At 27.9% G+C, this 24,787-nt stretch overlaps 1 protein-coding gene across 1 annotated transcript; it reads left to right on the top strand.

Moving 5' to 3' along the window:
* Positions 1-221: 221 nt before the first annotated feature.
* LOC132917492 (uncharacterized) lies at positions 222-22,659 on the top strand. Its single transcript, XM_060978256.1, has 3 exons — positions 222-366; positions 18,579-18,735; positions 21,677-22,659. The coding sequence occupies exons 2-3, from the start codon at positions 18,646-18,648 to the stop codon at positions 22,592-22,594; spliced, it is 1,008 nt and encodes a 335-aa protein (XP_060834239.1). The 5' UTR covers positions 222-366; positions 18,579-18,645; the 3' UTR covers positions 22,595-22,659.
* The last annotated feature ends 2,128 nt before the right edge of the window (positions 22,660-24,787 follow it).

Raw genomic sequence — 24,787 nt, 5'->3', positions numbered from 1 at the left:
ATGGAATTATTTCGAAAGAGCGCGTTTTGCTGGCGACAATAATATTTTCCCGTTCGGGACGTCAACGCCGGCAGTTTCTAATAATCTGTCGTCGGGCAGTGGTGATGGTAGGCGTGGGAGGATGGGCGGGTGACAATCAATAAGGCCACGCGCGCGATAAGGCCCACCACCACTACGACGCATTCGTTTTCGTCAGCAGCGACAGCAGAGCAGTGCTGGCCGCCAACAACTGACGTAGTCTTGTTTCAACGCATGAGGATCGTCGTCGGGGTTGGTAACAGTGAAGATCGATACCCGCCAGGTGAAGAACATCCCAAGTGCCGACCACGAACTGCTTCTCGTCTTCGCATTCCAAGAACTGTACAGGTGGGTTTTCGCGTCCCGCACGCTCCCTTTGTAATAATATATTATATGCTTAAGTGTAGGTACATAATATATTTTTTCGCTTCGTTCCACGACCGACAAACGCGTTATTATTGTTATTACTATTACTATTACTGCTATACGGTTATAATGCTGGTAGGGTAGGGTGCGCTCACACTGACACTGTTGCAGGTCTGTTCGCAATAATAAGGGGTGCATAATAGAAGTAACGGCGCGGATGCTGAGGATAAATCCTATTAACGCGTCTTATACTTAGTAGTGTTTAACATTTAGTTATGGTATATAATATCACGTTATTGTCTCGTCGTCTCGTTGTATCTTTCCGGTGACGAGTTGGAGGATTTATATCAGAAATTATATTGTTCGTGTTCAGCATCGCGCACTCGGGCGATTGTCATTCCCGTCGGTACGATTCTTTTTACCGGCGAAAAACGTGTACATTTCACGACGGTATTAAACGTGTAAAATAAACATTAACTCCGCCAATGTTAACATTTTATTGTAATGACACACGTTTAGATTCCTAATTTAAGGCTGAAATTAATTACACTACGCATTCGATGTATTAGTTTATCACTTTCATTGCTTAACATTTAAATATTAATGCATTTCTAGATTATCGTCGCGTAGATTATTTTAATTATAAGTTGACGCTCTGTTCCGATTAAGTGTATACATACAGCGTGAGACTAAATTTCCTCAACTACGTCTAATCGTTGTTTGTAAATTCAGTTAAAATTAATTTATTTTTTATTATATATGAATATATATATATTTGTGTGTGTGTAATTGTATATACAAAATATTTAATAATACGTGTGGAATTCACATTAATGTTAATACCGATTGAATTTATACTTGTTTTTGTGGATCAAATAATGGTCCGGTGGAATTTACGATATGTTATAAATCCTACCCTAAAATCGTTCCTTCTGAAAATCGGTGGTATTAACATGCGCGTCCATATGCATCGTCTGTATTATTTGAATATACTGCACGTCTGCACATGGTGGCAGGTGGTCGTATCCATGCAGCACGGCTGCGTTTTCTGAAAATGTATACGATAATACTTGTGGAGTCGTGTTTCGATAATATATTATATTATACTTCATGACAAGGGACGAACGGTGATTATAAATAATCGCTTTTACATATCTTTGGGGCGAGAAAAAAATGTTTGTAATTTAAAAACTCGTTTTTTCTTGTTCGAATATCTTCATCCTACAATATCGAATGCGATATATATATATATATATATAATAATCTATATAACCACAGCAACAGGCGTGACTTAATCGGGTAAAATTGTTTACGATGGTTTGGCTATTATAGTTTTTATAAAACAAAAGTACCTATAAGAAGTAATCCACTGCGGCATTATTCACTTGTTAAATTCACGTGTACTATTTCGACGATGTTAAAAATGATTGTAAAATTATATTATACGTTAATAATATTACTGCATATTAACAATACTAATATTAAGTATTAAATGATTTGTAATAGTTGGACAAATAACTCGCTTTTAAAACCAAAATTGATTTATTCAAAAATCAAATATTATAACAGTGTTACTCGCCAAGTCGTGATTGTGAAATTGTTTTGCACTATATATTATGATACATACTCTCATTATTACACACATATTAAATAGTTCATCACCAGTGGTAAAATATTTGATGACTAAACTTTGTCAATATCTGAAATAAATATTTTTTTCGAATAGGAATTAAAATGTACGGGTTGTTATTTTAAAATTATTAAACACTATGATAAAAAATTAATTAAATATGAAACATTTTTACGAATACTTAGTGATAGTACATTTAACTAAAAAAATTGAACATTGATCATGATAATTACTTATCATTAAGTTAATAAGTTGTACGATAACAATTAATTAAGATATATTATACTATTCGGGTATAATACCGTTATGTGATGAGTATGTATTAAGAAATAATAAAACAAAATCGAATACTAGATAAGTACTAAACCTCTTACTAATAAAAATAATTTTAATGTGTATAATTTTTTGAACATTTTGAAACAGTTGTATTATTTGTATTCAACATTATTTCCAATAATAAAAAATACATATTTGAATTCATTTACTTCATAGAATATTATGGAGGTAATATCATTGAATATATTATACTCAATAGTCAATAGTAATACGTTTAATTATGGTACCCGCATTTATTATACTATTTCATATTATACACAATATTTTTTATAGTCCATACATACCGTACATGCCGCCTGGGCATACTATTATAGTTCGGTGGTACTGCGTCTTAATAATATTTTAATATATTATCCTAACAAATTTCGAATAGAACCTGTGAATGCATGAAAATATTTTATTTGTAAATATATTAAAATATTATGATGTCGAATTTCTCAATAAATATAATAAACTTTATGTCATATTATGTAAATGATTATTATAATATACACTACCCAATTGTAAATATATACTTATTATGAATAAGTGGATGAATCGTGATTTTATGTTTATCATATAGACCTTAAAAAGCAGATGTAAAAATATTACCATAACACAGTTCAATAATATGTTTTAATAGTAATAGAAAAACGATGGGACAGTCTGGAAGTCGGACATCTGCAGTTTGTCTGTGTATATCTCTCTTGCACCCTCTTTCTTTATATTAATATCCCTATCTATTTACCGTCTCTGTCTGTTTGCATATCTCTTTTTCATATGCTTCGATAACTTAAACAAAATGAACATGTGATTCGAACCACGAGACCGATCAGGCAACAAAATAATAAATATACCTATACCATACCAACGTATACCGCTTTCTCGCTAAAATCCAACGCGATGGTAGTAGTGCGAAGCTAAGTAAAAAAAAAAAAAGTGTAGTAGCTACTAACGTATAGTAACAGAGTAACAGGAAACCAAGTTGTACCATTGAAAACCCGTGCTAATTTGTGTTAATCCATCGGCCACCTATACAGGACAAACGGTTCAACATATAAATTCATATAAGGTATCAATCGATTAGAAATGTTGTGCAGAATGGAACAGAGGAACTCGCAAACAGATTGATTAGATGGCTTAAACACGATAGCCAAAAATGTTCAACTACTTTTAACACCGATTTTTGGTACGCAACGAAAATATCGTAAAATATATAATATGTCCCCCGATCTGCCGCTTATCCATCCACCATCTATCATACTGTGGCGGCGGCGGCGACGACTGCGTTTGCCGTATGGCCGTTGTAACGAAGTGTTTTAAATATTATTAGTGATAATATTATGTACTAGTACTGTGGCTGAATGTAATATTGGCTTATGCGATTGATAGTTCAATCCATGAAATAAATTATTAATTATATTTTAGTATATAGACTAGATTTGTATTAATTAATATAGGTTTCCGTTATATGTAGGTAATCCGTATAATACGGACTATAGTACTCGCACGAACATGATATATTATGTCTTGTATGACGTGTGTTTCCGGTGTTTACAAATGATAAGACATTAGGTTTTTGATTAAACGTAGGTATGCTTACAATATTTGTTTAAATTGTTTAAAGTCTATAATTTTGAACTCATTTTCTCATCAATTAAATAATCGAAACTCACAAATAATAAGTATAACCCGTAAATGTGCGACCTAAGGCTTACAGGTAGGTAATCAATTAGTATTATTAATTCTAGAGTATACATATTTTTTTACACTCATATTATAATTCATTATGTATAGATATCTCATTATATTATTTGAAATTAATGTTTTTTCCCGGACTCTGAACCAGCTGATAAAATAGACAATTTTATTTAAGTTGTGATAATTTTTAAATAATTTAATGAGCTGATATTTTTCGATTTTCTCCATGGTTAATGAGGCGATTTATACATCGACGCTAAAGCTATAACAATTGATTTAAAATTATCAGACTGTAGATTAAGCCAAACAAAAATTAATACGTTTCCTGTTGAATGTGAGATATGTGAAATGCTTATTTGTCTATTTTAAATCGATTTTTAACTATGGTCTTAGCGTCGACGGACAGATCACTATTAAGATTTATGAAAAAATACATTAAAAAAAAAATCAAGTGTCAAGTAGGTAAGTGACTGAGTCATAAAATTATCATTTAGATAAAACTGTTTGTCAATCAATGTAGTATGAGAAACACAAACATTTTGAAGGTTTTTTACTGTTTTAGCGTCCGAAAAAGTATGCGAGAAAAAATCGCCGCTTGCCTATAATAATCATTATATTATGAACGCGTATAAATCTCATGTATTATTTCACACATTTATGATTATGTTACATCGTCTGTTACAATTTATATTTTATACATGGAAATCCATACTTCAATAACTTCTAGGGTAATAGAACAGATAACATAATATTATAAAATTGATACTTTATAGTTTATATCATTAAATATTATTTCTTAATAATCAACATTGACGCGTTTAAACTTATCACAATATGTAGTCATTCCTAATTTCATTGTATCATTCCTAGATGAGACATAAAATAGTAATCAGAACGCGCGACACCACGCTCAAGTGACGACACGGATTCTTGGTAGGTACGTATCAAATATCAATAATATTTTTTCCTTGTAATGAAATTCGAATGTAATCGCCGTCGTGACTTCCAGTATACTGTGCACTATTATAAACAATAAACATAATAATATATCGACTCTGAGTTGTATAGCACTACAGCCTCTCTTGAGTCTCTTGCAGTATAAGAACCTACCTTGTTGATACAAAGATTTAAAATATAAATGTTTTATTATAACAACTATTAACTAGGTAATAGAATATAAAAATTGATATATCTATATCTATTGTCATCGTTTATAATTTTGATATTAAAATACAATTTTATACAATAAAAAAAACCCGGGAACTAACTCGGTGCTGTATAGTAGATTTCGGGTATATATGAGTCGTTATGTGCTCAATAAATTACAACGAGTTGCTGAATGTGTAATATTTAAATTCAATGATAAATCATAGTATACAAAGAATAATTCTGAGTGGAGATGACGGCATCTATTTCAAAGGATATTTCATAGTTTATTATTAATATACTGAGTAACACCGTATGTTTTATTTTTGCCAAAGACGTCACATATGTCACATATTATATCAAAATATTTTATAGATTAACTATTGATTTAGGTATATATATATATAAATATTTTGTTATTAACGTAGAAGCCAATACGTATGTAGTATGTACAGTGTAAATATGAAATAGTTATATAGACTCTAGGCTCGCAGCATAAATATCTAGACTATATAGTTTAAAATAAATCTAAAATATTTTGAAAATTATTTTTTATTTAAATTATAACAAACTAATAAAAATTGTTTGAAGAGAATTCATTATTCATTGTCGTCTACATACAAACCACAAAACTTATAAGAAATATTATATGGCATAGGCAATTTGTAATAAAATTAAATATAACAAATGCATTTTTAACTACAAACTAATTTGAAAATGTTATTAATTTTGACGAATTTGTAATAATTAATAATGGATACCTTCGAAAGTTTTTGATTGCTGCAAAAATAAATTGCGAGAATCTCGAAAAATATTTTTATTAACTTAATATAACGAACAAAAACTAAAGAAAAAATACATTATATTATTATTTATTACTAAGTACTAACTGATCGTACTCTACAGTGTTGTCTATGCCAAATCAAACAATGCCAGTGGATTTACTCTATCTTAAACTTCATTAAATGTTCGGGTATACAGATTTTTAATACATCTATTTGAATGGGTTTGACCAATTATAAAATATATCCAAAATTATATCTAATGTTAATAGAAACTATACTTGATTTCCTATAACCAATAGGTTTAAGTTTAACATTATATATAAACAAAAATTATTCGTTTTTGTGAGCTAATATAAATCTATACGTGGCCCTTGGCGAGCGCGCACGCTCACACACACACACACACACACGCATTACATTCATACATACATACATAAGTCATATATAAATTTGTTCGAACTTGCCGCCGTTAATATTTAATATAGATAATATCAGTGATAGTATATAATGACAGACGATAGTAATCATATCATAGACTTATCACTGCGGTGACGTGCTAACATCATAAGTATATAATAATAATGTATACTATATAATATATAATATAACTATAGTGATTTCACTAAACATGATATACATATAAGACATAGGTGCACACATACACACACACACACACACACACACACACACACACACACACACACACACACACACACACACACACACACAAACAAACACACACACACACACACACACACACACATATTATATACTATATATATACCTATAAAAATACATTGTAACCTATATTGTATAATATGTAGTATATACCTAAATTGCTATATAGTATAAATGTTATTATGTTAATAAACGACAAACGAAGAATGATAAATTAGAAACGTTACGTGTTTTGGAATGTTTAGTTAATCGAGATTTTAGGCTCATCGTCGTATATATTAGGTGTTATCGTCTCGTTTTTAATCGTCCAAACTCGTATTCAAAACTTGTCGTAGCGACTTCGTTTTTTTTTTTTAATAATGTAATTCATTTTATTTTTTTTTATAAACTATTTTAACCATTTAAAGAAACTTCTGCCTATAAAAATGTTTAATCTTTTGATGCCGACACGTCATAGTAGTCATGTGGTGTACGATATGTATATATTATGTACATTTTACAGTTATATGTAGTTAAGCCACGTTATTTATTACGTATCAACAATAAATATTATTTTAGGGTCCTGTCTCAAACAATATATGATTATAAAAAACCATCAGGTACAGCAATACAGGAAAAGTGTACATGCAATGTAAAGGAATATGAGTATAAAATAAAAATACAATTACATTTTTTCATTTAATAGTTTTCAGGCAGCAATAAAATAATATTAGGTGGGTACTTATATTGTTTATTTGACGTTTCACTTTCAACCGATAAAAATGTTATATAAAATCAACGTATCTGTGATGTACTTCAATGGCAATAATCGTGCAGTTATAATAATATGTAATATCAGTTGCTGAATCTAGTAGATTTGACGAAAAAAAAACAGCGCCTTTATAAATTATAATAATACATTTTACATTGTATTTTTACGAAAAAAATGTCTCTCTATAATATTTCTAATTACACGTAAATAGTTTATTAAAGCCCAAATATTTTACTATTCTAAATTAAATAATAATGGCATATCAAAAGATTTCGAAAATTTATTTTCTTTGGAAAAGCAAAATCGTTTATTAGGTAGTTTATTTTACCCACGTCGTTATTGGTTTGTCATTAAATTTTAAGCTCTAATCGTGTGTTCAATGTTCATACACATAACTAGTTATATTATACCTAGAAATGATATTTTATTATAGCTAGGTAAACACAATATATTAGGTACCTGTTACCTAGACAACTATCATTAACTAAATTGTAACAATAAATAGGCTGATAATGATTTATGCATTCAATCAAAAAATTATATTCTAGTATTTGGTTGAAAAATTAATAATATATAATATATTTAAATAAAATAATTGATATTTTTCGCTATAAAAATAAATGTCGAGGCGTTCGTTTTCGTACAAGTGTAATCCAACTTGCTTCTCTCCGCTTCCTTAGATCTGCCACTGATAATATGTTTGTATATTGTACTACAGATAATGTCACGACCATCTCACGTCCAAGATTACAACCACAATGACGTCGAAATATATGAAATATCCTCCAGAGATCCGGAAGCGGTGAGCGAAAATGGAAGAGGAATCCGTCGTCCCTGCTCGAATGACGATTTTATGGACGACAATCGTCCTATGAAACGCCGTCGAGTTGACAAGTTTTGCACTATAGCCGATGAGGCTCAAACAGCCGACAATGCTCATACAGCTTTCGAACGTATAGTCGACGACGGTCGTATATCCGACGAGGCTCTCGCTTCGATTCCCTTTTGGATGCGGAACAACGTAGTCCGGCGATACAGATACAAGGACAACCGGACCCTGCAACCAATAATCGAGGTATGCGTCAATCACCACAGCGACGACGAAGATTACAGTGACGATGCTATAGACTCAAGCGATGGATACATTGCAGATATTGATATGCCCAAAACGGATGACGAGAATGAGATGGAGGTCGACGAGGTTATAGAAGAAGACAATAATATTGTGTCTGATTCCGGAGTGTCGTGCTTATCGGAATAATCGATTCATTTTTACAGTTGTTCATACGATTTGATACATATCTTGTTATCACATAAATATTCATTTTATATTCGTTTTTATCTAAAATAATTTAATATTATTAGCTATTACAAGTTATACGTATAACTTAAGTTATACTCGATGTTTCGATGACAGTCCGAAAAAATATCAAAAAATATCCCACTTGTCCATTCCGTCGCAGCCGGACGATAATAATATTATATGTATGTATGTATATATGTGTGTATGTGTTACATGTATACATATAATGTAACAATTTGTATGATATTTATATAATATTTTAAAATTGTACAATCTGAAAAGATCAATCGTCCCAGCCGCGATCTATACGTTTTCGTCCTTATCTCCGTTACAGAAAAAGATGATGCCGTATAAACATAACGCATTATATTACATTATATTATTATACCTATCATAATATAAAATCCGACAGTACGCAGTACGATCCGCCCACAACTGGTTTTCTTTGTACCACCAGGCACCATACGATATTATTACAATACAATTACAAGTTATAACATTACCAAAAGTTCTGCCATGTATACATCATATTATATTCGTACTACTTGTAAACTGTGCTCGAAATTAAAAGGGTGTATTTAAAAAAAAATGTTAATCGTTATCGATCTATTATTATAGCAATTATATTTTTGCTTACAGGGTATTGTATAAATTGTATTATTTGTATAATATAATTATTATCGTATTATATTACATCGTTTGTGGCATTCATCAATCCTTTTATAATATTGACTAATATTAATTATTATAATTTCTTACATTGTATACTTATTTAATACAAATTATTTGCTTTTCATATTTTAATAAATTATACTTGGTTTTATGATTGTTTATTGTTTTTCATCTAACATATTCTGCATTTGAATTACACCTATAATTTTGTCTCTTTTAAGGGGATTGGAAGTGCTCCGTTTCCAAGGAGTAAACGATAGGCATTTAGTTTAAGTGTTGAAGTCGCTTACTGCTGTTGTGTGAGTAGTAAATGCTCATTTGTGTGAGTGTCCAACACGCCACCACTACTACCCGTATATTCTACAACGGTGCGATATTCATCACAATATCCAAAATCGGTTTTAGTCAACTAACTTTATCTAATAATACAATAACAATAGTCATTAAGTCGTAATTAGAGTAGTATGCGTGTGTGACCCATATTAGGTCAACGGCCTGCTAAATAATTGCATAAAATAAAAATCACAAGTAATTCATTCATAAATAGTTATAGTTAAAAATAAATCAATAGTAATACTGACTAACATATTTTATAAAAAAAAGTTTTAGAACGAATATTTATAACATCTAATTATTAATTAATTCCAACACAAGCTTATAAGAAGTGTGCAATTTTTGCTTGTTTAAATTTCTTGTATTGCAAAACATAAATAAATATATAAAAAAATCAATATGTATTAGAAATAAAATAAAAAATAAAGGTGACAGAATTAAACAATTTTTTCGGGAATGCCTGGTCTTATTGATAATCCTCGATCAAACCTAGAATCGATTATTTCTGGAAGTAATGACTCCATATAAAATCGAGTAACAAATGGTTCAATTTTTGTATTCCAAAATGATTCATCTCTAGGTATTTTATCTATCACAAAAATCATAAACATTTAAAAACGATTAATAATGACTAGGTATATAATAATTTGATTACCTTTATTGGGACTCCATACAACAAAATAACAATATTTTTTTCGGCAATATTAAGTTGGAAATAATTGTCCGTTTTTTTTAAAACAAGCTTCCCCTTATAATCGGTCATATACTTTAATTTTTCGAGAGTAACCGCTTCCTGTGGTGTGTATTCTTTTAAACTCAACGGACATTTTATTTCTATTATCGAGTCTTCGTTTATTAACCCGTCCGGACTCGCAGCCAAATAATGCAGGGATTTTTTTTGTCCAATTGTACTTCGTTCAATCGTTACTATCTCTTCAGATTTGAATGTTATTTTGTTCAAAAATAGTTCCTTTTTATTTTGATACTCATCAAAAGGCATATTAATTATTTCGCAACCCATTTCCACAGCTCCATAATCATCATCGGGTCCAGATAATAATTTACGCTTATTCGTTGTAAATCTATAAATAAATGGTTGTAGTGTGATATTTATTTTTAAAAATATATAAATTAAATTACGTCCGTTTTTTAAAATTTAAACGTCGTCTTCTTGATAATTCGCGCATTTTATCAACTTTTTTAATATATTTTTTTGTAATTATACCAGGACTTAAATTAGTCATATTTTTATGTAAGTTACTAATGTAGTTAGATCCCAAATTAAACGATGTCACTGCAGTATGACACCTAGCACCATAATTTAAGATTTAAAAAAAATACAATATTTGCCTACAATATGATATGTTTTTATAATAATTATACCTCATAAAGAAAAGTTGATTCTTTTGCCACCAACGTACTTGAGCAAAGAACATGATAAAAATATGTCCATCTTACTTATAAGTTATTAGCAAGGACGTTTGTAGAACATTTTTATACTTCTTTAATATTATGATTTTTTTAGTTAAAGGTTTTTTTATAAACTAGGTAAGAAGAAACAACTAAAATAATTTGAAATTCACAGAGTTAATTATTAAGATCTAGGTACTATACTTAGTAAGTTCAGACGTGCAGTATTCTAACTTCTATTACTGTAATAAATAGTAATAGTTATAATAACCTAATTAAAAACATAAATAGTTAAAGATGTTACAATTAACAAATTAAAATTTTAAAATTTTTTCATATTATAATAAAGTTATAAGTACGTACTTAGAATAAAAAACAATTTTTTTATAACAAATTTCATTATAGGTAACTTATTTATACCTATACAAAATTAAAAAAATATTCATAAATTTAATATTTGTATACTATTTATGTTGTAATTCATAATAGTATACTTTTATTATGATTTATGACCACTGAAACATTTAACTTAGGTAACGAAGAGTTTGAAGGAGGGGGGAGAACTCTGCCTATACTTGGTGCACTTCAGACACCCATAATAAATTATAAGTATAAAAAATTACTATGAAAACTACTGCCATAAGGTGTTATGGAGAAAAACTACAGTTTAAAAAAAATAATAATTGTCACATAAAGGATGAGGCAGTTACACATATTATTCAGATAAGCAGATAAGTATAAGTAAAGTGACATAACTACACACTTGCAACTTGCTGTGCCTGTTTCGTGCTCATACTCTCAAGAATTATAAACATATTAATATATTGGTCAACCGCGAACAGAGATTAAGAGCATATATAGGTAATAGAGACGTGTAAAAAATGTGAATCAATAAAAATGAATCTACTGAAACTCGTATTTTCTGTAGGATGCAAATTATGTCGTTGTAATATTAATAAATAAACAATCATTGTTTCAATGAACCAAAGGCATTCTAATTGTAATATACGAATGACAATCGTTTTGAATTTTAAGAAAATTGGTATCCATGGACTTATTGTTGGAACACTCTCAAGATAATATTACATAATTAAAACTTTACTAGTGTTACGTGGGGAATCGTAATTTCCTACACGGTAAAAAAAGGTACACGTGTAAGTTCCTACACTAGGAATATTATAAGTTATCAATCTACGTCTATAAAATACTGTCATACCCTTTATTCTATATAATATATAATTTATAAACTTTCTATCTAATTTAATTTTTATCATCAACATCCGCATATTTTTAAAATTATCGAAATTCTCAAATTATTTCAAGTTAATACATATATAAAAATAAGAACAACTGATTGTAACTTAGTAATTAAAATAAGTCAAAAACATGCCGAAAAAGAAAATTTTATAAATCAAAAAATAAAAGAATATTCAACTAAAAAATTAATCAATATGACTACGTTAAAGCTTTAAGCTTCAGAAATAAACCTCATAAAATATAATATTTTTTTTTTATTGTTTTATTATATTAAAATTATTAAATATTATATAGAATGCATTATTTATATATTTTTTTTACAATAAATGATGAATTATTATTATATTACAATTATTATTTTTAAAATTATTAAATTGATAATATTTATTAGGTAAATTATTAAATATTATAATGAATTATATATTATATAGAATAAAGGGTTAAAATGTATGACAGTATTTTAATATGATATAACTGATATTAGATTGATAACTTATAATAAACTTAGTGTAGGAACTTACACATGTACCTACTTTTTACTGTGTAGGAACTTACATATGTATCTTGTTTACCTGCTAGGTCTCGTGTAGGAACTTACATTCGCCCTGTTACGTAGCTCTTAATTTAAGTACCTAACTGCTATTGTGTAACCATGGAGGATAAGATATATAAATTAGCTATGTATCAGTCTATAAATTGTAAATACATAGTTTTCTTTTATCATTCGTTTTGAAATATCCAAATGAAATATATTTACTTCTAATAAAATATTCAACTACGAGCTATACCTTTACGATATTTTGTGTAGCTTCATTTCATTTAATTTGGAACAAAAAATATATACATTCAGAAATAGAATTATACGGGTATAATGTATATGTATAGTCAGTGAGATACGTATTTGGGTAGAGAATTTATGGGTTTTCTTTTTTACAATAAAGCAGGTGACAATTATTAGTATTAAAATAGTAGTACCTATTACTTGTACCATTATATAAATGACTAATGACTATATTACTATATTCATTATTGAATATCGAGTCCATTTATATTATGGTTGTGCGGAGTGTAACGTTTATGATTTATTTAAATTAATTCTATAGAAATAAACAGGAGGGTTGTAATAATATAAAATACGTATAAAAAAAAAAACTTATTGAAACGTTAGGTACAACTTAATTTAATATTCTATTGTTATGTAAGGACTAATGTAAATAAACTATACTTTATTCTGTTTACACAATTATTTTATTTCGATTTATATTTCAGGCATTCCAATTCAATTTTATATAAGAAGCCATTATATGTTTTCATCATTACTATAATTGATGCGGTAGTGTGATAGTTATACATATACACCACTATACGCAATGCGCATATAACAAGAATGTACTCGTATTAATTTAATTGCCCAAAATATGTTTCCAATTAAACATTTGACATTTCCACTTTTTACACTCAACTAATAATAATAATAATAGTTTACACTACATGGTTTTCATTTAAACATCTTTTATATTAATTCGACTATATACATAGTTTATGATATTTTAAAATCAGATTGTTTTTATTTTTTATTTTAAACATTATGTTTTTTTCTAGTTTTAATAATAATTAATTACGATTATGTCTCAAAAAATAATTTACGTTTAGACGTCGAAAATATTCTTAATAGGTAACTACCTAAATTATGCGTGGCTTTAAAATATAAATATCGTGTATAGGTAAATTAAAATTTCGAATGGTTTAATATAAATATATTCTAATGCGATGGTATTATACTCGAATAAATATTTTGATGATGGTAAACTCTTATATTCCAAATTGTTTTCGTTTAATTTATTCATTTCAAAGAAAGTCGATATCGGCTCGAAAGATTTTTTTTTTTTAGTTCGAATAGTTTAACATTAAGTGGTCTCGTACAAAACGCATTTAAAAGGTTTTTCGTTATTGGGGGCCACTGACACACTCTATATAATACGACGTCCAAATAAAACTTACATAATATATACATATACTATAGTTATCGACCATGAAATCTGAGCGTATAATATTATACATATATAGATATGCCTATACGACGGAAACGCATAAATCAAACGGGAAACTACGGGAGAACATATTATCGTAAAAGTAAATATAAATAAAATTACAAAAAATAGAGACACGATGATAGCGGGATAATAATATTATGTAAGAGAATACAAAAAAATATACGTCACAGAGAGCTGCGTATAATATTAATATTAAATATATATAGGTATACTCACGATATTATCGTCCTGACGCCAGTGTTGCGATACGAATTAATAAGTGAACACGAGTTAACCGTAATTTCATGTATTATAACAGCTTTGATTGAAACACAATTGATTATATATATATAATAAGAGATAATAATACAACAAATATCTATACGTTTTACGTATACACTAGGCATCTTGATTTACTTATTAATGTAAATATACATCCCAATATAATAATATTATCCTTCGTTATAGTATTATAATATACTCCAAACAGCGTAGTTACAATTTTGAATATCACATTATTACAAGTCTTGAAACTCAATTATTATAATTTATGTGATCGTATAAAAGGGTGTTATTATCCGACCACTATGCACTACAGTAAGATATGCATTTTTGGGCGATTGTAAACTCTTCTGAGTCTTCAGTACTACTAATTTAATTCTAAAAAGCCGTCGTGGGTTATATTTATAGTCAAAATAAAACAAAAAATATAAATTCATAAAATAAATCGAATATATATTTAAGTTTCTTTTAAAAATAGGCAATCATATAACATCGAATAATAATAATATAAATTAATGCATTTAACTTCTATAAGCTATAATATTATAGTAAAAATAAAACAGTAAATAAAAATTCATAAAAGTATTTATAGGGTACCTACCAATAACATTTATAACAATTCGGGAGAGCTTACATATTTCCTACAGGTAATCATAATTCATAATGTTGACCTGGGAGAGTTTACATAATATTCTCCTCAGGTAAATATAATGTTGACTCGGGAGAGTTTACACATTTACTTTAGGTAAACTTTATATTGACTCAGGAGAGTTTACTATTTTTAAAAAACGGGAGAGTTTACCACCGTCAAAATTTTTTTTACAAATAGGCACTAACATCATGATAATCATTTGCAAAATTGTTTGAAAAAAATTTGATCTGCATTTAAATCGATATTCAATTGAATATATTATTATCATATTATATAGTTCTTGGTTAAAAGTATGAAATCAACTACACCATCATTTTATAACTGCATACATTGCCTTTCTAAAAACAAAAATATACTTTTATATCGCGACAACCAAGCTGCGGCCACGGTTTTTGCACTACACGCCTGAGTTACGTCCGCGATTTTTCAGCGACTGTTCCAAGTTGCGTCCACAACAATAATATTGTTTCTATATATATATTTTGTGAAAAACTCGTAAGTGACCTTGATTATCAGATACCTTATCTGTAAATACTACCTTTTCAAATTTTTATTGAAATTAATTTTGTTGATTTTATTAGCATCAGTTACACCACGACATTCATTTAATAATATATTAATCGAAATAATTAAAATGTTTAATGAAAAAATAAACAATTATATTATATTAATGGATACAAATTTGCTTTCTAAAAATGTTAAATGGTAATATAAACAAATTTAAAAAAACAAAGGGAGGATGTAGAAAACGAAGATTTTATTATTCTAAAATTAAAAAACATGAATCATATAATATATTTTAGAGCAATAAATAATCTATATAATATCTAAATTATTTTATTATATTTTTTTATTTTTAACTACACCATTTATATAAATTACAGTGTTCAGTCTGTAGAAATGGGGGAAAAAAAATATGTATACATCTATAGGATACAACTTGCACAAAATATAATTTATGGATACAAATTCGAATGCGCTGCTTTTTATCACACTTATATTATATAAGAATGTGTTCTACATAATATAGGTAAATAGCTTTAATTATCAAAATATAAATAATTTGTGTATTGTTTATCATATTTGATAAGTTGTGAAGAATAAAACATCCATCTATATAACAATATTAATTTCTTTTGCTTAAGTTACCTTTTTTTGTTTGCGAATAAAACAACTTGTAAATTTAATAAAAGTTATTATTTATTCCAAGTATTTTTACAAAAATTTAAAAATATCAAAAATATCTATAGTCATCATTTTTATCATTTTTTTTTCTAAAAGCTCGACATTAAAATTAAAATTTGATAAAATTATAATTTGTTTTCTATAATATAAGATCTGACTATTGTCAAAATTATTTTTGATTGTATAAGTACAAAAAAAATATTTGTACGATGAATTCAAATTTAACACGACCATTACCTACTCAATGACAATATGAATATCGATGATGCTCTTGAATATACAACAGAGTGGTTAAATTTTTTTTAATCTTCTTTTGAATTCAATAATTGTATTACACCATTTAATATATTAATTGTGCTTAAAATGGTATAGGCCGTTTAACCACACTAAAAATTTATAATATACATGACAAATATATATTGTAGACCACGAGAAAGAAATTTATTCAATTCCATAAAAGTTGAAAAAACATCTATGCCTATAATATTTACGCGTTATTTGTTTTGATTTATATATATATATATATATATATAAAATACTATATTATGTACAGCGTTTTAACCGTTAGCTATGTACCACATTTATATTTCCGAGGTAAACGCGTCTTCCGACGGCTGCAATAACATCGGTCGTCATTTTTATTTTACAGACTACGATCACAACGGTGACAAAAAGATCGACGTCGCCTGTAACCGTTTTGGCGCCATGCATTAGTGTATAATAAGGTTTTCGGGTTTGTCGTGAAGACGTCAGTGTACAGTGTACCTCACTAACACCGAATAGCCACATGAGTGTTATAATAATATTGTCTTTTATACGTTCGGCCGGAGTTGCAGCTGCCATACGACGCCTACGCGCGATATCGTTATTGTTGTTGTACACAGTGCCCGTGTGGTTATTGTTCTTCGGAAAGGTCGTCCCGATGATGGCAGCACAATAATTGTTCGAGGGATGTTTTTTTTAAATGTATTTATCGGTAAACGGATAGTTCGTATCGCGTATAAATGGATGGTTATACGATTTTACTGCCTTTTTTAAATTTTTTTTTTTTAACTTTTTCTGACATAGTATTATAATTATTTACAATATGATATAATATAATGTGCACGTATGCAGTCTGTTGAGGTAAAGTGTGTATTCAAATATATTTTATACCCTTAAAAGAAGGAAAACAATAATAACGTCTGGGCAAGATAATAAATTAACTTGTTTACAAAAAAAAATACATATATATATATATAATTATAGTAACAATACAACAACAGCGACGAACACTCAGCCGCCCAATACGAGAGAGAGAAAGGGGATGTGAAACCAACAAGATTTTCTTACGAATCTTTTATAATTCACGGTTCCCCGCCGTTTTCGTTGTACGATCAATATCTGTTCGGCTCTGTTGGGCTCATACATTCCTGTCGCGATGCTTCAGGTGCTACCTGCGACATGGTCCCCTCTAAAATTATTATTTTTGGGGCGCGCACAAAACGAACACACAATATACAAAACGCTACAAAATATAACTATGTTCACCGAAGGCGGTACGGGATATTCTATATGTGAGTTTATATATATATATATATTCCAACATTTTTTTTAAATCATCCGTAGTTCTGTATCGTTGTTAAGGCTCGGGCACATAGAACGCGGTCTGTCACGGCGGGCTACGAACGCATATGATTGTCGTAAGTGTATAATATTATTTTTTCTACGAATGTTTTGTTACTACAACAGTCGTACAACGCACGTGCACGCTTATTATTATCGCAGCTATACCTATATTATATAATATATTATATTGACGCGTACCCAAACAAATATCGTAATTAATTATATTCGTTAGGTAGGTACCATTTATATGACAGGTAATATAATAATGTAATTATGCTATAGATCTGTTTTTATTTAACTGTTTCATATCATACGGTGAATTCATATTATGTCAGACACATCTAATCGAATACTAATCTCTTATCGTCACGTTGTTCAGAACTAAACTTGGATGTAACAAGTTGGATATAACAAGAGGGATTATTAATCATATAATATATTGTATTTTTATAGTTTAAAGTCGCGTCGAAAGATTAAACAGCTGCCGTAAACTTTTCAACTAAAAACAAGAGGTAATAAAATGGAATCGGGCCACAAGTCAAACGCAGGTTTGCGAAAACACGATATTAAGAAGCATCAAGTTACAGCTACAAACTTAGAACACGCTACGGTAAGAAAATTGTAATCTTAGTAGTATTATATTTTAGTAAAGTTTTTATTGGCATTTATTATAGGTACACTATATTATAATATTGTTATGGTACTTACCTAATACTATTAATATTAAAACGCGACTAAAATTTATAAAAAAAAGCAATCGCTTTTATTGTACGTTTAATTCGTTTAAAATTTGAAGCCGACATAAAAAAGAGAACAAATAGGTACCGGCTCTGTTAAATAAATGTAAAATGATGTCCGTTGTTCAGTGTACAATGTACATAATTGTCATTGAGTTTATCACTGTAATGGATGTGTTAAATTTAAATTAAATGATAAATACTTGCATACGAATAACGATTCTGAACGAAGATAGACTGATATCCTATATTATACTATGTATATTTTATGGCTGTTTGTAAACAAAATATAATAACGTTCAAATATAATTGCTATAGGACAGAGTTTAAGTGACACTAAAATATTAAAATCATAGCTCAGTATAGGGAATTTAATTAGCCCATAAGGCCCTAACGAAATATAAGTGTGGCTCAATGTTAATGTATACATTTAATTATATTTTAATTACATAAGTATAGAGATTCATTAATCATTACTATACAATATTTTAAAAACGTTTTATGCGTTATACATAATATTATTGTTGAAAAATTATAGTATATAGTTTACATTTATACATTTAATTTTAATAAACATATTGGTAAAAATGGGAGATGGTAATCTGCGACAAAAAATTAACATTATACAAACTGCGACAATTTACTTTTTATATATAATATATATATAGATACTATGTACATACCGATACTATAATATATATAGGTATATACATGCATCATATATACCTATGTGTTATTATATACATATATCATTTAATTAATATGTAATGTTGGAGACAAATTTGTAAGGAAAATCCAAATTTCTTTTTAAGTTTTAATGTAATATACAAAATATCGGCTCCTTCATGAGTACATGATTATCATAAGTTAGGTAAGTACGTGCTGTGTCTTGTAATATTGTATTTAAAATGGATTTTATACAAGAATGTTTAGCCAAAACAACAAAAAATAATAAAAAAATAAAATAAGCGATTATTCAACATTGGTTTTCTCAAAGAAAACACGCAGAGTGCCAAATTGGTTTTAAACAACGAAAATATTACTCTATACTCTATAGTCTATAAGAAAAATCATTGCTGGTACGTAATCTATAGCTATACCATAACATATATTATTATAAATTTATAAATATATAATTAAATAATTAACGTATATGTGTTATCGTATCGGTTATGTACATAGTATCTATATATATTAAATACAATAAATATAAAATATATAAAGTATATAAAATAAATTGTCTTATTTTGTATAATGTATTTTAGCGGTTTTGTCGCAGATTGTATAATGTTAATTTTTTTTGGTGCAAGTTTAAAGGTGTAATTTTGTCACAGTTTACCACCTCTCTATTTTATGATATATGTGTTTATATTGCTATTACTGTAATTTATTACAATTAGTAATACAATGTGTTGAATCAATTATTGCTAAAAACATCACATTTTTATATTATTAATTTTTCTAATAGTAAATATAGTTGTCTTATATCTAATATTATTGTTTATTCCTATATAGTTTTAAAAATAGTTAGTTATTTTTCTATAAATTTAAATATGATCCTTGGTTTAGTTTGATAAGTTTTTTCGCTAAAATTACAACTATTATCATACAGATACATGTACCTATCGTATCTACATAATTAATATAGCAGCTTCATGTATCTATAACATATTATATATAATAACATATATCTCAATCTTAGTACAATACCTCGTATTTTAATTAAATTTTAACTGTTTTACTTCTTAAAGAGTTAAGTAATATTAAAAATATACAACATAATAATAATTATTACATTAATTAATGTAAATTTCATCATTTTTAAACAATATTATGTCCTTTTATCATTCAGAAAAACAAAATAGGATAGTTATTTTTTAGAAACAAATTAAATAGTTTTTTGTATCTCCTAAGCAATTTGTAATTTTGTGGTTATGTGTTATTGCAGTAATTGTCGTGTTATGTATTTGTAATATTTTTAAATCACTATAATAAATACTTAATATGTTTTATTACATTAAATGTTCTACAAGCTTTTCGGCTGAGCTTAGAAAATATTTTTAACGTTTCAAGTTTTTACAAAGGGATATTTCTTAATAATAATAATAAAGTAACAACAATTGGTTGAGGTAAATCGTATGATTATACGTTTGAATATCTATTTTTTTTAACATTTTAACTTCGATCGGCGATAAAAATGAATTGTCATGTTACACGTAAACATTTTTTTTTAAATTTTGAAAAAAATGAAAAAACTTATGAGGAATCTTGTAGCATATTTTTAACTTTAGGCGATAAACTTAAATAAATAATTAATTTTATAATACAAAATAATTTGCATTTCGTAAAAATTGGAACTTTGAATGCTTAAAAAAAATGTTGAAGATGTATTTTTGATATTTTTATTTTTTGCAAGATAAACTTACTAGGAATCTTGTATTAATTGTTCAAAGTTTTTTACTAGTAAACCAAAATATCGTTATATGTAGGTACCTACATTTAAAAATAAACTAAAAAAAGTTGAAAATTTTAAATGTCCATAAATAACAAAAAATATTTTGAACATTATACAATGTCTAATAAATGGTAATATGAATATTTTGTGAACATTTAAAGGTTCTACGGTTAATTGTTTTCGTGAAAAAAACAGCTGTTCCAGGTTTACATTCCACCTATCTATGTTCAGATAATAATGCGTATTTTATTTTGTGGCACATCTATGTGTGTGCGTGTACCACTGAATGTATAATATAACCGATTACTTATAACTATATACTTAACACGTAGTTGAAAAATTTATATTATTTTGCGTAGGCCATGTTCACCACGATGACAGTGAACGCTATAGCTACTGAAGATACACTTACTGTATATGAGTCAGCCGTAGGCAATCCTAGTAATCCCGTTGAAGACGAGTCGACCGAAAACAAGTCCGCTGTAGGTGAGCCAGCTATAGGAGAACCAGGTATAGACGAATCCCAGGTTGATGAGTCTGACCTAAACGAATTCGAAATTGAGGAGTCTGAATTCAATGAGTCCGATATTGAGGAGTCTGACTTCGATGAGTCCGATATTGAGGAGTCTGACTTCGATGAGTCCGATATTGAAGAGTCTGACTTCGATGAGTCCGATATTGAGGAGTCTGACTTCGATGAGTCCGATATTGAGGAGTCTGACTTCGATGAGTCCGATATTGAAGAGTCCGAAACTGTGGAGTTCGATGCTGAGGAGTCCGATACTGATGAGTCCGATTTCGATCCAGGTTATTCCAACATTGATAATGTTCTCGCAAACGAGCACAATCTAGACGAGTTCAAACATTTCGTAAATTACATTGACCAAAGCAACATTGATCAGCATTTTATCGTGAAGATACACACAAAAGCTATATACAACATAAAGCCACTGGAAAAAGAACCTTCGGCACTTCAATTGGGACAGTTCACGGAAAAACTAGTGTTGCATATATGGGTGTTGCAGATGCAAGATTCGCTTGACATTGACCGATGGAGTGGATTATTGATGCATATAATTTACAGTAAATTGGACCCGGGGACTAGGAACTTGTGGAACAAATTCATTTGGGATTGTAAAATACATGGTAGGAATGTCACCATGACGAAAATTTTGGATTTTTTGCGAGCCACGTGTCGCAAATACGAAATTAAGAAACTACCCAGATCCTTAAGTTGCATCAATTATGTTTATAACAATTTAGATTCCAAACGTTGACACTATAATGTTTATAACTTACTGCTTCTTAAAAAAAAAATTCCAAACAAATGCTCTTTGATTTCTTTAAAAAATATTATGAATCCGTTATATGCACAATTAGTTAAAAGTAGTAATTAAAACTCACAGACACCATGAAAAATAAAATATCTGATGAATCGTGGTATCTGTACTAGGAACAGCATTGTTTATGCATAATATATAACATTGAATCACATAATAATAATTTATTACAATAATTATGATATGCAGATTAACCTTTAATGTGTTGCATACAACGTATTTGTCGTTTTATTCTATGAAATGTATATTATTATATTATTTCAATGCGATGATATAAATTTGGATACAATATTTACAATATATATATATATTTTTTTTAAATATGTAATCTTTAATTATAAACGCTGATCTATGATGCATATAATAAAATACATTTATATATATTTGCCAATTTTTTATTTTTAAGCCAAAATTTTACATCCTTCATGTTAAAACAAGCGCTGGTTGGTAAATAAACATACGGTAATATGTGTATAATACGTATACTATTATATTTGTGTACGAAAACAAAAACTGCAGTTTGTTTATTCGGTATACGATGTTTTCTTGTACATGCACAAATTAATTGATGCATTAATTTTGTGTGTATCTAACGAATTAATTATTTAGTGTTAAACTGTTAAAGTTCTAATTTTTCATGTAGGGATTTTAATGTGTTTCCTATTTATCTTTTAATACACGTACAAATATAACAATAATATGTAATATTTTACATACTAATAATAAAAATAACATAAAAATAGTATATTACCTATGTTTATATTCTTGTATTCATTTATTTACCAATTCAATACTTCAATTTTTAAGGTCTTTTGATTTATATTGTATTTTAAACTAAAAGTCTACAAATATATATTTATAGATTATATTGGTAGGTATATATCTTTTGTTTAAAATTAATTAATTAAAATGTATTTAGGTAATGTGATTTCGTGATTATACACTTTACACTTCGACAAATAACGTATCCGCAAATTTATAATGTATTCTATCAAGTAAAGTGTTCAATAAAAAAACTGTACATTCTATAAAAAGATAACAATTTTAATTTTTAAATTATAAACTTAATTTAAAATGAAACAATTATTATTAAAGGTGAATAAATATATTAAACATAATTTTAAAACCATGTTGATATTTGGTTTATTATTATAATAATGCTTAAAAAAAACTCATTTAAAATATCACCACTTTGTGTGGCTTCTTTTATAAAAATATATTCTTTTTGTCTTAACTCTAAGCTTATATTCTTATTGTGTCAACTGATACAAATTGTATCTATATTACTTTTTTAAAATAATAATAATAAAACATTTTAATGCATTTGTTAGAATAATTTAAAACATAATAATAATAATATTAGGTATATGTAATATTACTCTGTATGTACCAACTAATATGATATTAAACGTTATATTTGTGTAAATTCTTCTATTACATACCTGTACATAGGTGTATTATAAATTCATCGTGTAGTTCAATCATTTCGTTATTTTCGACACATGCATCACACACACACACACACACACATATATATATATATATATATATATATATACGAGAATACGAGATAGTAGATACTTTTATTAAAAATATAACATCGTCCGTAATAATTAATCACACAATTATAAAGCGTCTATAGGTATACTGGGTTCAGAGTTCGTGCGTGTGTTGTATATTATGTTCAAACAAATATTCATCATGAAATACCTGTTATTTCCTATCGATAAAACTATGAATTAATTTGTGTAAGGTAAATATTATTACGTATATATTTACGAAATAATATACACAGATGTACAAGTAATTTTTACGGAAGTTTGATACGTTCTTAAATGTATAATTCTATATAGTTTTTAAATTCTCTTAACATTTGTCATTGTCACTTTTAGTTTTTGATTAGACCATTAAAATTCTTTTAAAATTTATTCAGTTCGTGATTCAGATGATCACGCATTTTTACATATAATATTGAAAACGCATAGTTGTTATGTTATTTTAAAACTTTGTAAGATTTATCTTTAAGCTATAAAATTGTCAATATTTTATGTTTTTAGCAGTGGAGCACATTTTATTATGTTTTACCTGTTATTCTGTAGGTATCCCAAATCGATTTTTCGTACTTAACTA

This window comes from Rhopalosiphum padi, chromosome 1 (assembly GCF_020882245.1).
Source record: "Rhopalosiphum padi isolate XX-2018 chromosome 1, ASM2088224v1, whole genome shotgun sequence".
Lineage (NCBI taxonomy): Eukaryota > Metazoa > Arthropoda > Insecta > Hemiptera > Aphididae > Rhopalosiphum > Rhopalosiphum padi.
The sequence above is the reverse complement of the archived record's forward strand: the minus strand, read 5'-3'. Positions and strand labels throughout refer to the sequence as shown.

Excerpts from the sequence above, each read along its gene's own strand:
- LOC132917492 (XM_060978256.1), top strand. The coding sequence starts at position 18,646 with ATGGAATCGGGCCACAAGTCAAACGCAGGTTTGCGAAAACACGATATT. Across the intron at positions 18,736-21,676 it reads CAAACTTAGAACACGCTACG|GCCATGTTCACCACGATGAC; the intron begins GTAAGAAAATTG and ends TATTTTGCGTAG.